The sequence below is a fragment of the Myxine glutinosa genome, chromosome 10 (assembly GCF_964187855.1).
Source record: "Myxine glutinosa chromosome 10, kmMyxGlut1.1, whole genome shotgun sequence".
In the NCBI taxonomy this organism is placed as follows: Eukaryota; Metazoa; Chordata; class Myxini; order Myxiniformes; family Myxinidae; genus Myxine; species Myxine glutinosa.
In genome coordinates, this window is record NC_136270.1 from 17,604,892 (window position 1) to 17,621,794 (window position 16,903).

At 46.5% G+C, this 16,903-nt stretch overlaps 1 protein-coding gene across 3 annotated transcripts in view; it reads left to right on the forward strand.

Moving 5' to 3' along the window:
- Nucleotides 1-15,344: 15,344 nt before the first annotated feature.
- Nucleotides 15,345-16,903, forward strand: part of LOC137434197 (regulation of nuclear pre-mRNA domain-containing protein 1B) — a 47,376-nt gene continuing 45,817 nt past the window's right edge. For 2 of the 3 annotated variants that reach the window (XR_013624669.1, XR_013624670.1), the window contains exon 1: nt 15,377-15,723. Coding sequence is in view for 1 of the 3 variants with exons in the window: in XM_068126969.2 (XP_067983070.1) it covers nt 15,573-15,723 (151 nt within the window). In the remaining 2 variants the exon portion in view is untranslated. Of the gene's footprint in view, nt 15,724-16,903 lie in introns of all 3 variants that reach the window. The other variant, XM_068126969.2, reaches the window with a different exon arrangement.

Consider the following 16,903-nt stretch of genomic DNA (forward strand, 5'->3'; position numbering starts at 1 on the left):
AAATTTTAGGATAACCGACCAAGATAATCGTATGATATCCTTTAATGATGAAATTATATCCATCAGAATTCACCTACGTGAAGTTTTTCAATAAATAAATAATGGTTATTGTGAGAAAACACGAGTTTGGAAAATATAAAATAATTACAGGGGAGGGCATGTACCTTTCACCATACTATACAAGGTATGTGGGTAGAGGATACTATAAACCAAAGAGACAACGAGGTGTAGGTCATCAATTTCGAAATAAAGGAGATGGGATAATTGATACTCTAATGGGTATTGGTTCAACCATCCTTAAACATAAAGACTTAATTGGTTCAACTGCTTCTGCCGTGGGTTCAGTTGCGGGTGCTATAAAGAGTATAAAAGATGCTCAAAAGGAGTCTCATAAATTACAAGCAATCAAAGAAATAAAAAAAGGTAAAACTCAACTATCTTCACAAGAACGACAAAAAATCATTAAAATACTTGGGTCAGGGTTTCAACGATTTTAATACTATATAAATACAAGTATGGAAGCGATTGATAGTATCTATGATTTGGATGATACAATTATCATTTCAAACTCCACGAAAAAGGAAGACTATTTTAAGGTAAATGCTATAACAGGAACAGACTGGAATTCAAACGGAACCAAAAGTTTTGAAATAAATAATCAACAAACTTACTTGAATATAGCTGATAGTTTCTTGCTGTGTAAATTTAAATTCACTAAGGCTGCGAATAATACTAATGCTACACTCGTAAATGATTTCTTCTGGAAAATGTTTGACAGTGTCCGCCTGTATATTGGAACACAAGAGGTTGAAGCGGTTGATTATGTCTCTGCTACATCTGAAATGATGAAATTTACACTATATTCGTTTAGTGATAGAATGGGTAAGGGAGCTGTTGAAGGTTTTATTCCTGATATGTCAATGGGTACAAACGCAGACCCTGGTTATAGTCAAAGGAAGTCAATGTATAATGATGACGCAAAAGCTGAGAATAGTTTTACCGTAGCAGTACCTCTGAAAGGTATATTTGGATTTTGTGATTATGATAAAGTTTTGTATGGGCTTAAAATTAGATTTCAACTACAAAGGAATGATAATGTAAATAGATTGCTTTTTGGGGTTGAAAATGCTTTTGGAGAAAATAATAAATTTGTTATTAATGATTTGTGTTGGTATATCAGTGAATATACTCCTAATCTTAAAACGGAAGAGATGTTAAATAGAAGACTTAACTCAAAGAAACCGCTAAATGTATCATACCTTAAAAGAAGATGTCAACACGTTAAACTGGAACACACTACCTACACTTGGAATTTGGGTGTTCTTCAAGGAAAGCCACGATACCTCTGGCTCATTTTTTAAAAACCAGATGGAGAGGACGGTACTAATAAGAATAATGCCCTGAGTGATAATGCTAAGGTGAAACAACTTCGGGTTTCTCTTGATGGCACATTTTATCCGCGAGATAGATTGGAAATTGATTGGGAAAAAAATGATTATGCGGAAGCCTACAAGTCCTACCAAAAGGTGTGTGAAAGTAATGGTAATAATGATCCTATTTTGGATATGGTTGCGTTTCAAAAACTTTATACAATCTACGCAATTGACCTGAGTTCTCAAAAGGAAACTATAAAGTCTAATCGAGTGGATACTTCTCTATACATTGAAAGAGGGGAGAGTGAAGAGGTTAATGCATATTGTTTGCTTTTGGAGGAAACAGAATTACAGATTAATACAGATAATGGTGTTATGATTAATATCACATAGGTTTTTTCTCATAAATAAATGGTTGGGGTATATGTTAATCAAATCAATCTTAATAAATTAACATCTTGTATTCAAAATCAAAAGCCTTGTATTATTAATGTTAATACAATTCAAAGAAAAGGAGCTGTAAGAATTGATGTTTTACTCACACACACACAAGTAAAAACACTAAATGATGTTGGATCACTTAAAATTAAAATGACGAAACCTATGTTAAAGAAATATTCAATAGACGAGTCAAGAGGAGGATTTCTCCCGTTTCTAATTCCTTTATTTGCTGGTTTAAGTGCGGCGGGAGCATTGACTGGTGGTATTTCAGCAGCGGTAAAAACTGCTAACGAAAGGAAGGCACAACTAAAAGCTCAAAAAGAATTGGAAAGACATAACAAGGAGTTGGAGAAACAAATTAGTGGAAGTGGTGTAATTGTAGATTTTGCTCAAAAACTTGAAAGTCTACCTGATAAAGCTAGATTGTTGGTTAGAGATATGCTTTCCTCTATCGCTCAAGCGGGTGTTAAACTAACTAAACGGGGTAATGGATTGTATCTTTCTCATAAATAAATGGATAAATGGTTTAAACAATTTGGAAAGAATACAACGTCAAATATAGAACTTACTAAGTATTGTAAAACACTAAAAATTGATAATGTGGTTATTTGTATGAGAGATGAATTAATACATATAAATAAGAATACAAAGAATATTATTATGAATTTAGACACACAGAATGGTTCTCATTGGGTTTGTATTCATAATAGTCAGGATAAATATTATTTTGATAGTTATGGTATGCCACCACCTGTTGAAGTAATACAATTCTTACAGAATGGTGTTTATCAAACATTTCAAGTTCAAGAAATTAATTCTAAATGTTGTGGTCAATTATGTTTATATGTATTATTTAAACTCAACAATAATGAAAATTTTTATGATATCATTTTTAATCTAATATAAATGACTTATGTTGGAAAAGATGGTTCTATCTTTGGAAAATCCTCTCAGGATATTGATTTATCAAATTATTATACAAAGGCACAGGCTGAACGACAAAAATATAGTGTAAGTAAAAATATTAATATGAAGAATACTTATAAATTAATCAATTATCCAAACCCTACAGATGCAAATGACTTAATTAGATTTAGTGATTTATCACAATATATATTTTTAAAGAAAACAGCACGTTTTGTTAAACAAGTAAAATTTACAACCACAACACCTGGTTATACTGACCATACACCTTTCCTCATTGAATTTAACTACCTGCTTACAATTGAATTTTATAAAGAAGGACATATAGTTAATATGCGAATTAATAAATGGGGGTATGATATGCCTGATTTAGGGTATAATTGGTCTTTTTCAATAAACATAGAAGACCTACATGATTTTAATCAGTCTCGTAAAGAAGAATATTATCCACTTGGTGAGGATAAGGATTTATGTGGAAGTACAATTAATAAACAACAAATACATGGTTTTAAGAAAAGAAAAATATTTGATAGTATAGCGATGGTTAGCATGACAAAGAAGGAAGGTCATGAGATAAGGATAGAAAGCCAAGGAATACAAACCAATTTGGTAGTGGGAAGATGGGGTGGTATTACCTGTCATAATATTAATCTCACATATATTTCTGATACATAAATGGCAGGAAGAAGACTACAAGAGAATTATAATTTTTGTATTCAAGGATACCTACAAGAAAAGGGTGCTCGGTATTACATACCTAATGATTTGGAGCATATACATGGGAATTTTGTCATAAAAAACTGGCCTTATACTGATATTGTTAAACCCACAAATAGAGACTTGTTTAAAGTATTAAATAAAAATGAACTTCTCAAAGTTATGAAATATAAAACTCTTTTAGAAATCGTCAACAAATCTTATTGGTATCCTATTATGAGAAAAATAATTATAGATACAAGAATATCTCAAAATCCAGATGAGTATATGTATAATATTCTTTGGGGTTTAAACTCAAGGGTAGCAAGGGATGAGGAAGGAGTTGAAGAAGAGAAGGAGAAAAGAGAGAAAAGAGAGAAGGAGGAGAGGGAACAAAGAGAGAGGGAGGAGAGGGAGATGGAAATCAGAGCGATTCAAAAAAGAGTGGATGTATTACAGCAAGAAGATCAATCTCAACTCACCGAAGAGGAAAATAAAGAAAGAATGAATGCTGTGAAAATATTGATATCAAAAATTGCTAAGATAAATGAGGAAGGAGTTAAAGAAGAGAAGGAGGAAAGAGAGAAAAAGGAGAAGGAGGAAAGGGAGAAAAAGGAGGAGGACAGGGAGAAAAAGGAGAAGGAGGAGAGGGAGGAAAGGGAGCAAAGAGAGAGGGAGGAAAAATATAAAAAGATGGAAATCAGTGAGATTCGTAAAAGATTGAGTGTATTACAGCAAATAAATAAATCTCAACGCACCGAAGAGGAAATTAAAGAATTAACAACTCTGATGAAGATAATGGTTTCAAAAATAACAACGTCAATGTCTTCAATTTCAGGGAGGAGATTTAAACGAGAAAGTGGTGAAGAAGAAGAAGAAGAAGAAGGAAAAGATTATGTGATTGATGATGTTGGTGTCATTGACTTTAGTTAGTTTTTATTTGTAAATAAATGGAGGAGAGAGTGAAGGCATTCCTTAGGATTCTTTATGTTTTAAAAATAAAGATTGAAATGTATATGTTGAAAACCAAAAAGGTTTTGATACTCTGTCGGAATTTTTCTGATAAATAAATATGAGTTATTGTCTCAAATGTAAAAAGAAAACTAAATCTAAAAATATCTCTTATGTTAAAGCTAAAAATAATAGAGTTTATCAAAAAGGAATATGTCAAGTATGTGGCTCTAAAAAGTGCCAATTCATCTCTCCTAAAAGAGGAGGAGACATACAAAAGTTTCTGTCAGGAAGTAAATTTACAACAACTGGAATTCCAGGGGAATTACACCTTCCAGGGTATTCTTTCTGTGGTCCAGGAACAAACTTGGATAAAAGATTAGATGAGGCTGACAATCCTAAACCTTGGTCTAAACCTACAAATAGGGTTGACGAAGTGTGTATGAAGCATGATATTGCTTATGGGAAAACCACTACGTTGACTGAAAAACATAAAGCCGACAGCGAAATGTTGTATAATTTGTCTTTGATACAAAATCCAACGTTGAGAGAGAAAGTTGATAGGTTTATTGTGAGAAATTTGATAAATGCTAAATTGAAACTTGGTCTTGGTTATTCCTCAAAAAACTATTAGGCTCTAATGATGTCATCAAGACTGAGGAGCTTTTGGCTGAAGAATTACACAAACCTATAATCACAAAGTTTAAAAGAAGGAAGGTTTATTCTAAATACACCGACCACATATGGTCCGCTGATTTAATTGAATTGAATAATGACAGGGGATACAGGTATGCTTTAACCGTTATTGATTTGAGGAGTAGATTTGCCTGGGTTGTCCCTTTAAAAAATAAAAGGGGTGATACTTTAATGTTAGCCTTTAAGCTAATATTTGATCGGGATAAAAGGAAACCAAAGAAGTTATGGACTGATGAGGGAACAGAGTTCTATAACAAAATATTCATGAAATTTCTTAAGGGGAAGGGTATTAAATTATACAGCACCTTTAATGAAGGAAAGGCAGTTGTTATTGAGCGTTTTAATCGTACTTTAAAAGAGAAATTATATAAAAAATTCACACAACTCGGTTCTCAAAAATGGGTGTATTTAAATCAGGATATTGTAGATAATTACAATAATACAGTTCATTCATCAACAAAATCAAAACCATCAGAAACATTTACAAAATTAGAATATGAAAAGGAGATTAATTTGAGAAAGCCCAAGTTCAAAGTTGGTGATATTGTAAGAATATACAAATGGAAAAGCCATTTTGAGAAAGGTTATACAAAGAGATGGACTTGTAGCGGTTACCGCTGGATGTACATAATCGCCTTGCACCGGCCAGAACACGGCCAGACGCGCCTCTCCCGGGCATGCCCGGACTCACTGTTCCCGGGCACGCCCGAACCTCCCGGGCACGCCAGGTCTCGTCTTTCCCGGGCATGCCCGCTATCGCCTTTCCAGGGCTCGCCCAGAGCGTCCGGGCATGCCCGCTATCGCCTTTCCAGGGCTCGCCCAGAGCGTCCGGGCATGCCCGCTATCGCCTTTTCAGGGCTCGCCCAGAGCGTCCGGGCATGCCCGCTATCGCCTTTCAAGTGCTCGCCCAGAGCGCCCGGGCACGCCCAGCCTCGACTTGCCAGGCCGCAGCCAAACACGCCCGGGCAGGTCCAGACTCGCCTTTCCAAGGCTCGCCCTTGATACCCGGGCATGCCCGGTATAGCTTTTGCCGGGCAAACTTCCCGACATAAATGTGTATATATATTGTTGCCCGATAAACGGGCTTGTCAGAATACCTGAGCTGTTTTGTTTCAATAAAGCAACTCGGACGAATTCCGTATTTGGTCGCGTCAATTCTTTCGACTCGCGTTGGAGCGCAGTTCCTTCATTGGTGACCTACCGACATGGATACGGCAGTGACGCTTAAACTGCCTACCTTCTGGGAGGCTCACGCGGCTGTTTGGTTCGTCCAGGCGGACTCCCAGTTCGCCCTGCGAGGCATCACCGCGGACGACACCCGCTTCCACCATGTTGTGGCGGCGCTCGGTTCCGCCACCGCGGCCCGCGCCTTGAGCCTCCTCCAGCACCCGCCGGCTGCTGACAAATACGACGCGCTGAAGACGCTCCTCCTCGGCGCTTTCGCCCTCTCACCGGCAGCACGCGCACGGCGCCTGCTTGACCTGCCCGAGCTCGGCGACACGCGCCCGTCCGAGCGCATGGACTATATGCTCTCGTTGCTCGGCGAGTACTCTCCGGCATTCCTGTTCCGGGAGCTGTTCCTCCGTCAGCTGCCTAACCCGGTACGCCTCGCCCTGGCTGGCACGTTGATCACGGATTCCCGCGCCCTCGCCAGGGAAGCCGATAAGATCTCCTCGGCGGGCCAGCACATCGGCGCGGTTACCTGGAGCCCGCCGCCGTCCGAGGCGACGCCCACGACGCCCGAGCGCCCTGCGCGGTTGGAGGCCGAACTGCCGGTGCAACTGGCGGCCGCCACGCCGCACCGACCGCTTCCGACACGACGGCCGGGGCCTCCACCTGACCGGGCGTGGTGTTATTACCACGCCAGGTTCGGACACAAGGCTCGGACGTGCCGGCCCCCGTGCACTTTCGGCAGGTCGGGAAACGGCCGGGCCAGCGTTCATTCCCAGCCATGAGCGCCGGCCACTCGGGCAACTTGCTGTTTATTCGGGACAAAGCGTCTGGACGGCGTTTCCTGTGCGACACCGGCACCCAACTGAGCGTCATACCTGCCTCCGAGCAGGACAGGCTGGACGCAGTTTGCGGCCCCTCTTTGGTCGCTGCTAATGGCTCGGCCATACGCACTTTCGGCCCACGCGTCGTCACCCTCTGCTTCGGCAGCCAGCGCTTTCAATGGACTTTTGTTACCACCAGCGTCCCCGTGGCTTTGCTGGGCGCCGACTTCCTCTGCGCGCACGGGCTGCTGGTCGACGTCAAACGACGTCGCCTTGTCCACGCCGAGACCTTCAGCTCCCTGGCGTGCACAATGAGCAGCTCCGCGCCGACCGAACTGGCGTGCGCCCTCCCGGCAACGAACGAGTTCGCTCGCCTGCTTGTGGAATTCCCGGCCCTCACGCGGCCGACGTTTTCGGCCATCGCGGTGCGGCACGGGATCGAGCACCACATACCCACTACGGGCCCGCCGGTCTACGCCAGGGCCCGCCGCCTCGACCCAGCCAAGCTCGCCGTGGCAAAGGCCGAATTCGACGCGTTGGAGCACCTCGGCATCGTGCGGCGCTCCGATAGCGCGTGGGCCTCGCCACTGCACATCGTGCCAAAGCCGGGGGGTGGATGGCGCCTGTGTGGCGACTACCGCCGTCTCAATGACGCTACCACCCCCGAGAGGTACCCGATCCCGCATATTCAGGACTTTTCCGCCCGTTTGGCGGGACGGGTCATCTTTTCGAAAATTGACCTGATACGGGGCTACCACCAGGTACCTGTCCGGGCGGCTGACGTCCCGAAGACGGCCGTCATCACGCCGTTTGGCCTGTTCGAATTTTTGCGGATGCCGTTTGGCCTCAAGAACGCGGCCCAGGCGTTCCAGCGCTTGATGGACGGCGTGCTGCGCGACCTGCCGTTTCTTTTCGTCTATCTGGACGACATCCTCGTCGCCAGCACGTCCCGCGCCGAGCACCTCCTCCACCTCCGAACACTGTTCGGTCGCCTCAGCGAGCATGGCTTAATTGTCAACCCGGTCAAATGCCACTTCGGCGCGACGACCGTTGACTTTTTGGGCCACCGCATCACCAAGACCGGGGCCGTGCCGCTGCCGACCAAGGTCGAGGCCATCACCACGTTCCCGCGTCCCCGTTCCATCAAGGCCCTCCAAGAGTTCCTCGGCATGGTGAATTTTTATCACCGATTCGTGCCCCGCGCTGCTCAGCTCATGCGGCCCCTTTACGAGGCCCTCCGGGGCAAGCCGGCCAAGCATGACATTGTTTGGTCCGCGGCCATGGACGCGGCCTTCGCCAGTGCCAAACGGGCCCTCGCCGACGCAACGCTGCTGGCTCACCCGGTGCTCAACGCGCCCATCGCCCTCACTACGGACGCCTCCAACTACGCGGTGGGCGCCGTCCATGAGCAATGGGTGGACGGGGTTTGGCAGCCACTCACTTTTTTCAGCCGGCAACTCCGGCCGAACGAGTTAAACTACAGCACGTTCGACCGCGAGCTGCTCGGGCTATTCCTGGCCGTTCGGCATTTCCGACACCTCCTGGAGGGCCGCCCGTTCACGGCTTTCGTCGACCACAAGCCGTTGGTCTACGCAATGGCTAAGGTCACGGAGCCTTGGTCGGCCCGCCAGCAGCGCCACCTCTCCGCCGTGTCGGAGTTCACCACGGACATCCAGCACGTCGCCGGCAAAGACAACGCCATGGCCGACTGCCTTTCGCGGGCCAGCGCGAACGCGGTCCACCTCGGCGTGGACTTCACGCTCATGGCGGCCGACCAGACCACCGACGCCTCGGTGCAGGCACTCCGCGTGGCGGACACGGGCCTCCGCCTGGCCGACATCCCCTGCGCGGGCACCGTCCTGCTCTGCGACGTCTCCCAGGGCCAGCCTCGCCCCATCGTGCCCGTTTCCTGGCAGCGCCGCATCTTCGCCTCCATCCACGGCCTTTCTCACCCGGGCCGGAAAGCTTCTCAGAAGCTGGTGTCCGCGCGTTTCGTCTGGCACGGCCTTCGACGAAACATCCGCGACTGGGCCAACGCCTGCACGGCCTGCCAGCGAGCCAAGGTCCACCGCCACACCCAGGCCCCGCTGGCACCTTTCGCCGTGCCTGAACGGCGTTTCGACCACGTCCACGTGGACCTGGTGGGTCCCCTGCCCCCCTCGCGGGGGTTCACCCACCTGCTCACCATGGTGGACAGGACCACCAGGTGGCCGGAGGCCGTGCCCCTTACCTCCACCACCACCGCCGACGTGGCGCAGGCGTTCATCGCCACCTGGGTCGCGCGCTTCGGCGCACCAGCGGACATCTCGTCCGACCGTGGCCCACAGTTCACGTCTGAGCTTTGGGGCGCGGTCGCCCGTTCGTTGGGGGTCACGCTGCACCGCACCACGGCCTACCACCCCCAAGCCAATGGGTTGTGCGAGCGGTTTCACCGCTCCATGAAGGCCGCACTCATGGCCGGCCTTCAGGACGACGGTTGGGCCGACCGGCTGCCGTGGGTCCTTTTGGGCCTTCGCACGGCCCCCAAGGAAGACCTCCAGGCATCCGCCGCCGAGTTCGTCTACGGCCAGCCACTCCGCGTCCCGGGCGAATTCGTGCCTGACGCTACCAGTCCCTGGTCTGCCGCTCGCCAGCGCTCGGACCTCCAGGAGGCCGCCCGACGATTTGCCCCCGTGCCGACGTCCCGCCATGGTGGCCCCCAGTCCTACGTCCCCCCGGCGCTTCGCACAGCGGAGTACGTCTTTGTGCGTCATGACGCGCACCGGGGGCCACTCCGGCCGCCGTACGACGGGCCCTTCCGGGTCCTGCGACGGGGCGACAAGTCTTTCATCGTCGACTTCGGCGGCCGGCCGGACCGGATTTCTGTGGACCGCCTCAAACCGGCGCACATGGACGTCGACCGACCACCACGGTTGGCCCTTCCTCCGCGGCGAGGCCGCCCCCCGTCCACAGTTCCCCCCGCTCGACCACCCACCACCACGTCAGACCCCTCCCCATGACCCTCCAGGGGTCGCTTCGGCCGGGTTATCCGGACCCCCCTTAAATTGACCCTGCCGGTGCAGGTCGATTCTGGAGGGGCGTGTGTAGCGGTTACCGCTGGATGTACATAATCGCCTTGCACCGGCCAGAACACGGCCAGACGCGCCTCTCCCGGGCATGCCCGGACTCACTGTTCCCGGGCACGCCCGAACCTCCCGGGCACGCCCGGTCTCGTCTTTCCCGGGCATGCCCCCTCTCGCCTTTCCAGGGCTCGCCCAGAGCGTCCGGGCATGCCCGCTATCGCCTTTCCAGGGCTCGCCCAGAGCGTCCGAGCATGCCCGCTATCGCCTTTCCAGGGCTCGCCCAGAGCGTCCGGGCATGCCCGCTATCGCCTTTTCAGGGCTCGCCCAGAGCGTCCGGGCATGCCCGCTATCGCCTTTCAAGTGCTCGCCCAGAGCGCCCGGGCACGCCCAGCCTCGACTTGCCAGGCCGCAGCCAAACACGCCCGGGCAGGTCCAGACTCGCCTTTCCAAGGCTCGCCCTTGATACCCGGGCATGCCCGGTATAGCTTTTGCCGGGCAAACTTCCCGACATAAATGTGTATATATATTGTTGCCCGATAAACGGGCTTGTCAGAATACCTGAGCTGTTTTGTTTCAATAAAGCAACTCGGACGAATTCCGTCTTTGGTCGCGTCAATTCTTTCGACTCGCGTTGGAGCGCAGTTCCTTCAGACTAATGAATTATTTAAAATCGTTGATGTAATGGCTACAAACCCTTGGACCTACAAATTATATGATTTAAATGGAGAAGAAATCTTGGGTTCATTTTACTCGCAAGAATTACAAAAAACACAAGTAAGCAGATAATACCCTTGAAAATAATAAATAAATAAATAAAATGTAATGGGGATACGTTTTTAAATCTGTGAACCCCAAACACAGAATCCCACAACTTTTTAGTTGGGGCTTAACTTTTGTGTGTGTATAATGGGGATACGTTTTAAAATCTGTGAACCCCAAACACAGAATCCCACAACTTTTTAGTTGGGGCTTAACTTTTGTGTGTGTATAATGGGGATACGTTTTTAAATCTGTGAACCCCAAACACAGAATCCCACAACGTTTCAGTTGGGGCTTAACTTTTGTGTGTGTATAATGGGGATACGTTTTTAAATCTGTGAACCCCAAACACAGAATCCCTCAACTTTCCAGTTGGGGCTTAACTTTTGTGTGTGTGTGTATGTGTGAGTGAGTCATAATAATATACAAACCCTAACCCAACCCCATCCCTAACCCAACCCCATCCCTAACCCAAACCCATCCCTAACCCAAACCCATCCCTAACCCAAACCCATCCCTAACCCAACCCCATCCCTAACCCAACCCATCCCTAACCCAACCCCATCCCTAACCCAACCCCATCCCTAACCCAACCCAATCCCATACCCAATCCCATCCCTAACCCAACCCCATCCCTAACCCAACCCTAACCCAACCCCATCCCTAACCCAACCCATCCCTAACCCTCACATTCAAAATCCCAACCCTAACCCAATCCCATCCCTAACCCAACCCCAACCCTAACCCTCACATTCAAAATCCCAACCCTAACCCAACCCCATCCCTAACCCAACCCCATCCCTAACCCTCACATTCAAAATCCCACCCTAACCCAACCCCATCCCTAACCCAACCCTAACCCAACCCCATCCCTAACCCAACCCATCTCTAACCCTCACATTCAAAATCCCAACCCTAACCCAATCCCATCCCTAACCCAACCCCAACCCTAACCCTCACATTCAAAATCCCAACCCTAACCCAACCCCATCCCTAACCCAACCCCATCCCTAACCCTCACATTCAAAATCCCACCCAAACCCTAACATAATCTTTCTTTTCTTCTTTTTTTAAATACGTATTTCTTTTTTTTCCTCTTCCCTCCAATTCTGTCTTTCAAGGCTTTCAAGTTTGAAGAAGTAGAAATGGGAAGAAAGAATTTTCCAGCATTTTCTTCCTCGAACTTTCTTGATATTGCTTAAATCAAGCGTCATTAAATAATGAACATTGTTCATTGCTTTAGAATCCAAAGAGTCTCCAAGAGGAACCCCACAGGTAGAGTCTCCAAAATAAAACCAACTTTCCAAGTTCCCAAGGTATAACCACATTCCTGTTGAGCCTCCAAGATAGGTATCACATTCCGAGTCATCAAAACAAAACCCCCATTCCGAGTCTCCAAAAATATAACCATCTTTACAAGTCCCCAAGGTAGAACCACAATTTTCAGAAATATTGGGGGTTTCCGTGATAAGTCTCACATAGTATAACTGCGGACCATCAGGGAAAACTTCCCTTTCCCAATTTTTTAGGGTTTCTATGATGTGTCTCACATAGTATAACTGCGGACCATCAGGGAGAACTCTCCTTGCCCAATTTTTTAGGGTTTCTATGATGTGTCTCACATAGTATAACTGCGGACCATCAGGGAGAACTCTCCTTGCCCAATTTTTTAGGGTTTCTATGATGTGTCTCACATAGTATAACTGCGGACCATCAGGGAGAACTCTCCTTGCCCAATTTTTTAGGGTTTCTATGATGTGTCTCACATAGTATAACTGCGGACCATCAGGGAGAATTCCCATTTCACAATTTTTTAGGGTTTCTATGATGTGTCTCACATAGTATAACTGCGGACCATCAGGGAGAACTCTCCTTGCCCAATTTTTTAGGGTTTCTATGATGTGTCTCACATAGTATAACTGCGGACCATCAGGGAGAACTCCCCTTTCCCAATTTTCAGAAATTTGTGGGTCTCCAATGTATGACTTGTATTCTGGCTCATCAAGGTAGAACTTGTTCAGTGGGTTTTGTTTTGATAACTCACAACAAGTATCATCATGGTAAAACTCTTTTTCAGGATTTTGTGGATCTCCAAGGTATAACTCTTTGGCTGGGTCATCAAGGTAGAACTCGTTCTGGGGGTCTTGGTTGTTCAAAATGTCTTCAAACAAAAAAATAACTTCATCCCAAGTTGTGTTAAAAGCAGAATTTTCATTTCGTATCTCAGATACAATTTCCTGTGAAAGAAAATAACAATGTATTAATTTAATACAATATTTTTTATTTGTATAAATCAAGCTCTATGAATATTAAAATAAACTTTGTTAACTCTTACACGAGTCTCATCTAAAAAAAAAAATTAAAATAAATAATTAAATAAATAATTAATTAAATAAATAAATAAATAAATAAACAAACTTACCTCCATTGATAAGAGGTTCGAGTCCAGTTCATCAATCTGAAGGTTGAGTTCTACACAGGTAGTAGGACTCCAAGGAATAGCAAAGTTATCCCATTCCATTTCGGCATAGTAGTCCATTCTCAAGTGAAGCAGAAAGCGTGTTTGAAAAAGCCTGTGTGGTCGGTGCCTTTTATAAGGACTGGGTGTGTCATTTCCTGTGGAAATTCCCTGGGCGTGTCTTAACTGGAAATGATGTGATGGAAATTCCCTGAAAATGATGTAATGTATTACCTGGAAATGATACAATGCTGAAGAGTTTATAAAGTGGGTGGGACTTAACAAAGTGGGTGGGGTTTAGCAGAAGTGGGCGGAGCTTAACAAAAAGTGGGCGGGGCTTAGTAAAAAGGGGGCGTGGCTTAACAAAAAGTGGGCGTGGCTTACCAAAAAGTGGACGGAGCTTAACAAAAAGTGGGCAGAGCCTACCAAAAAGTGTGTGGCACTGGAGGCGCTCAAACAGGAACATTGAGGGAGGTTTACCATTTTATCTTAGCTCAGTTAAAATATCTTAATAAAGAACCAAACTCAAACATCTTTTTTGTTAATATATTAGATGGTGAAGAGAGTGGCAAGAGAATTAAATTATTTCCCACGCATAAACAAATATTTGTAGGGTCGTTGTTTGAGTGGGCCAAAGATGATTCACCAGATGATATTAAGAGTAAAAGGTTAAAAGGTCCATAAGGTCAGAAGGATCACAGGTTCACACAGAAGGACCATTGTTTAAGTGGTCTAATGAATAAGGATAACATGTCAAAAGGTTAGAAGGTTCGTAAAGAACAGGGTGAGAGAAATAGAGGTGTTTAGGGGCAATGAGGGAGGGGAAAAATTAACATGTAAGTCAATGGGAAAATGAGAGTGTCCCAGAAGCAACATATATACACTACTTTGGTGCAATGGAGTACTTCTATTAATGGGAGACACAGCCTTACCCTAAAACACAGAATAAGATATAACTATTGAACAGGGGTATTCTATGATTGGCTGTGGTGTGGATGCTTTATGGACTAATTATGGGATGCCCTTTGACCTTTACACAGCTCCGGAGGCAGGAGGCGCAGAATAACCAATAATAATAATTCACACAATCAAAAAAATATACAGTCCTCATATCCGCAACAATATATTGTCACTCCTGGCTGTGTCCACAATGTATTGTCACCCCTGGCTGTGTCCACAATGTATTGTCACTCCTGGCTGTGTCCACAATGTATTGTCACCCCTGGCTGTGTCCACAATGTATTGTCACTCCTGGCTGTGTCCACAATGTATTGTCACCCCTGGCTGTGTCCACAATGTATTGTCACCCCTGGCTGTGTCCACAATGTATTGTCACCCCTGGCTGTGTCCACAATGTATTGTCACTCCTGGCTCTGTCCACAATGTATTGTCACCCTTGGCTGTGTCCACAATGTATCGTCACCCCTGGCTGTGTCCACAATGTATTGTCACCCCTGGCTGTGTCCGCAATGTATTGTCACCCCTGGCTGTGTCCACAATGTATTGTCACGCCTGGCTGTGTCCACAATGTTTTGTCACCCCTGGCTGTGTCCACAATATATTGTCACTCCTGGCTGTGTCCACAATGTATTTGGCTGTCACCGCTGGTAAAAGAGGGGAGGGGGAGCGAGTATTAGTTAGGGGAGTTTAGGCGTAAATATGAGACATGCCCAATGGGCGGGAAGGGGGCAGGGGGGTCAATTGCCCTATTGTTGTAAATACAACCCGGAGGTGTCTGTATATTCCTCCATTCGTTTCCTACATGACACCGACAAGCCGTGAGAAGTGACGTCAGAGCAAGATTAATCACGTGTTTGAGAAGCACGTGGTTCCTTTCTGAATTGAGGGGTGTTTCAAGGAAAATAATAATAATAATAATAATGTGAAAAGGAATATGTTCCATGGAATGAATACTTTATCAAGCCAGCACAAATACATTCGGGTTCTCTCGGCCATGTGGTGCACTGACATTTACCTCATCGGAAACGCCGTTGCATTTTCGAACAAAATCCAGCAAGCGCTTCCGGATCAAAGGTAATATTTTCCTGCGGTGGTTATAAATTAACGAATCACGTTGTTTGTCGATTTTTAATACGCACATACGATCTGATTTGATTTGACGATGGGTAAAAGTACGGGGTAAAGCGCGCTGGGTTTCCCTCAGCCAAACAATCTGATAATTAAATAAAGGCCGAGGACGGCCGGACTCGCGCGCGCGATGTCGGTGTTTTCTGAGGCGGCGTTGGAGAAGAAGCTCGCGGAGCTGAGCAACTCTCAGCAGAGCGTGCAGACGCTGGCTTTGTGGCTCATACACCATCGCAAACACTCGCGCAGCGTGGTGTCCGTTTGGTACAAGGAGCTTCGGAAAGGTGGGCAGCCGCTTCTCTTCTCGTGCACTGATAGTTTGTAACGATATCGGATATGTCGGAGATTCGCGTCTTTCGTCAACTATGAGCTTGTATTCTGAGGTAAAGCCAGGGTGTCCATGTTTATGTTGCATTCATGAGAGAAAAACATCCGCACGTTAATTATTATCACTATCAGTTCGTGAAATGCCTAACAACACAGGATTCCAGGTAATGCTGGGGACATAGCAAATTGGGGTCGTGTGAGGGGCCGTTATCGGTGGGCGTTTCCGGTCAGGCCACGCAGGGGCCGTCCCAACCATGCTCACAGGTACGCACGCCAACAGGTATGCAGGTGATCGGGGGGCCAAACCAAACCTGCATAAGTAGATCGGGGGGCCAACCCCCCCCCCCCCCCCCCCCCCCACCCCCCTTCCCCGAACGGATACCCCGTGGAAGCACCTTTGCCAACGATTACAGCTTTGAGTCCCCTTGGGTTTGTCTGTATCAGTTTTGCACATCTTGATTTGGGAGTTTCTCTCATTCTTCCTTGTAGATTTGCTCAAGTTGAATGGGGAGCGTCATTGAACAGCAATCTTCAAGTCTCTCCACAGATTTATCAATGGGATTCAAGTCTGACCCACTCAGCAACTTTCACATCCTTGTTCTGAAGCCATTCCAGTGTTGTTTTCACTGTATGCTTGGGTTCATTGTCCTGTTGAAATGTAAAACTTCACCGCAGTCTAAGGTCTTTTGCACTCGGAAGCAGGTTCTCCTCAAGGATTTGCCTGTATTTGGCTCCATTCATTGTTCCCTCTATCCTGATAAATCTCCCAGTCCCTGCCACTGAAAAGCATCCCCATGGCATGATGCTGCCACTGCCACCACCATGCTTCGTGGTAGGGATGGTGTTAGATTGGTGATGAGCTGTGCTCGGTTACCACGAGTGCTTTGCATTCATGCTAAAGTTCAGTTTTCGTCTCATCAGACCCCATAATCTTTTGTCTCAAGCTCTGAGAGTCTTCCACCTGGCTTTTTGCAAACTCCAGGTGTGCTGTCATGTGCCTTTTATTCAGGAGTGGCTTCTGTCTGGCCACTTTCCCATAAAGCCTAGATTTGTGAAATGCTGCAGAAACTGTTGTCCTTCTGGTAGGCTCTCTCATCTCAGCCAAGGAGCTCTGCAGTTCTGTCGGAGTGGTCATTG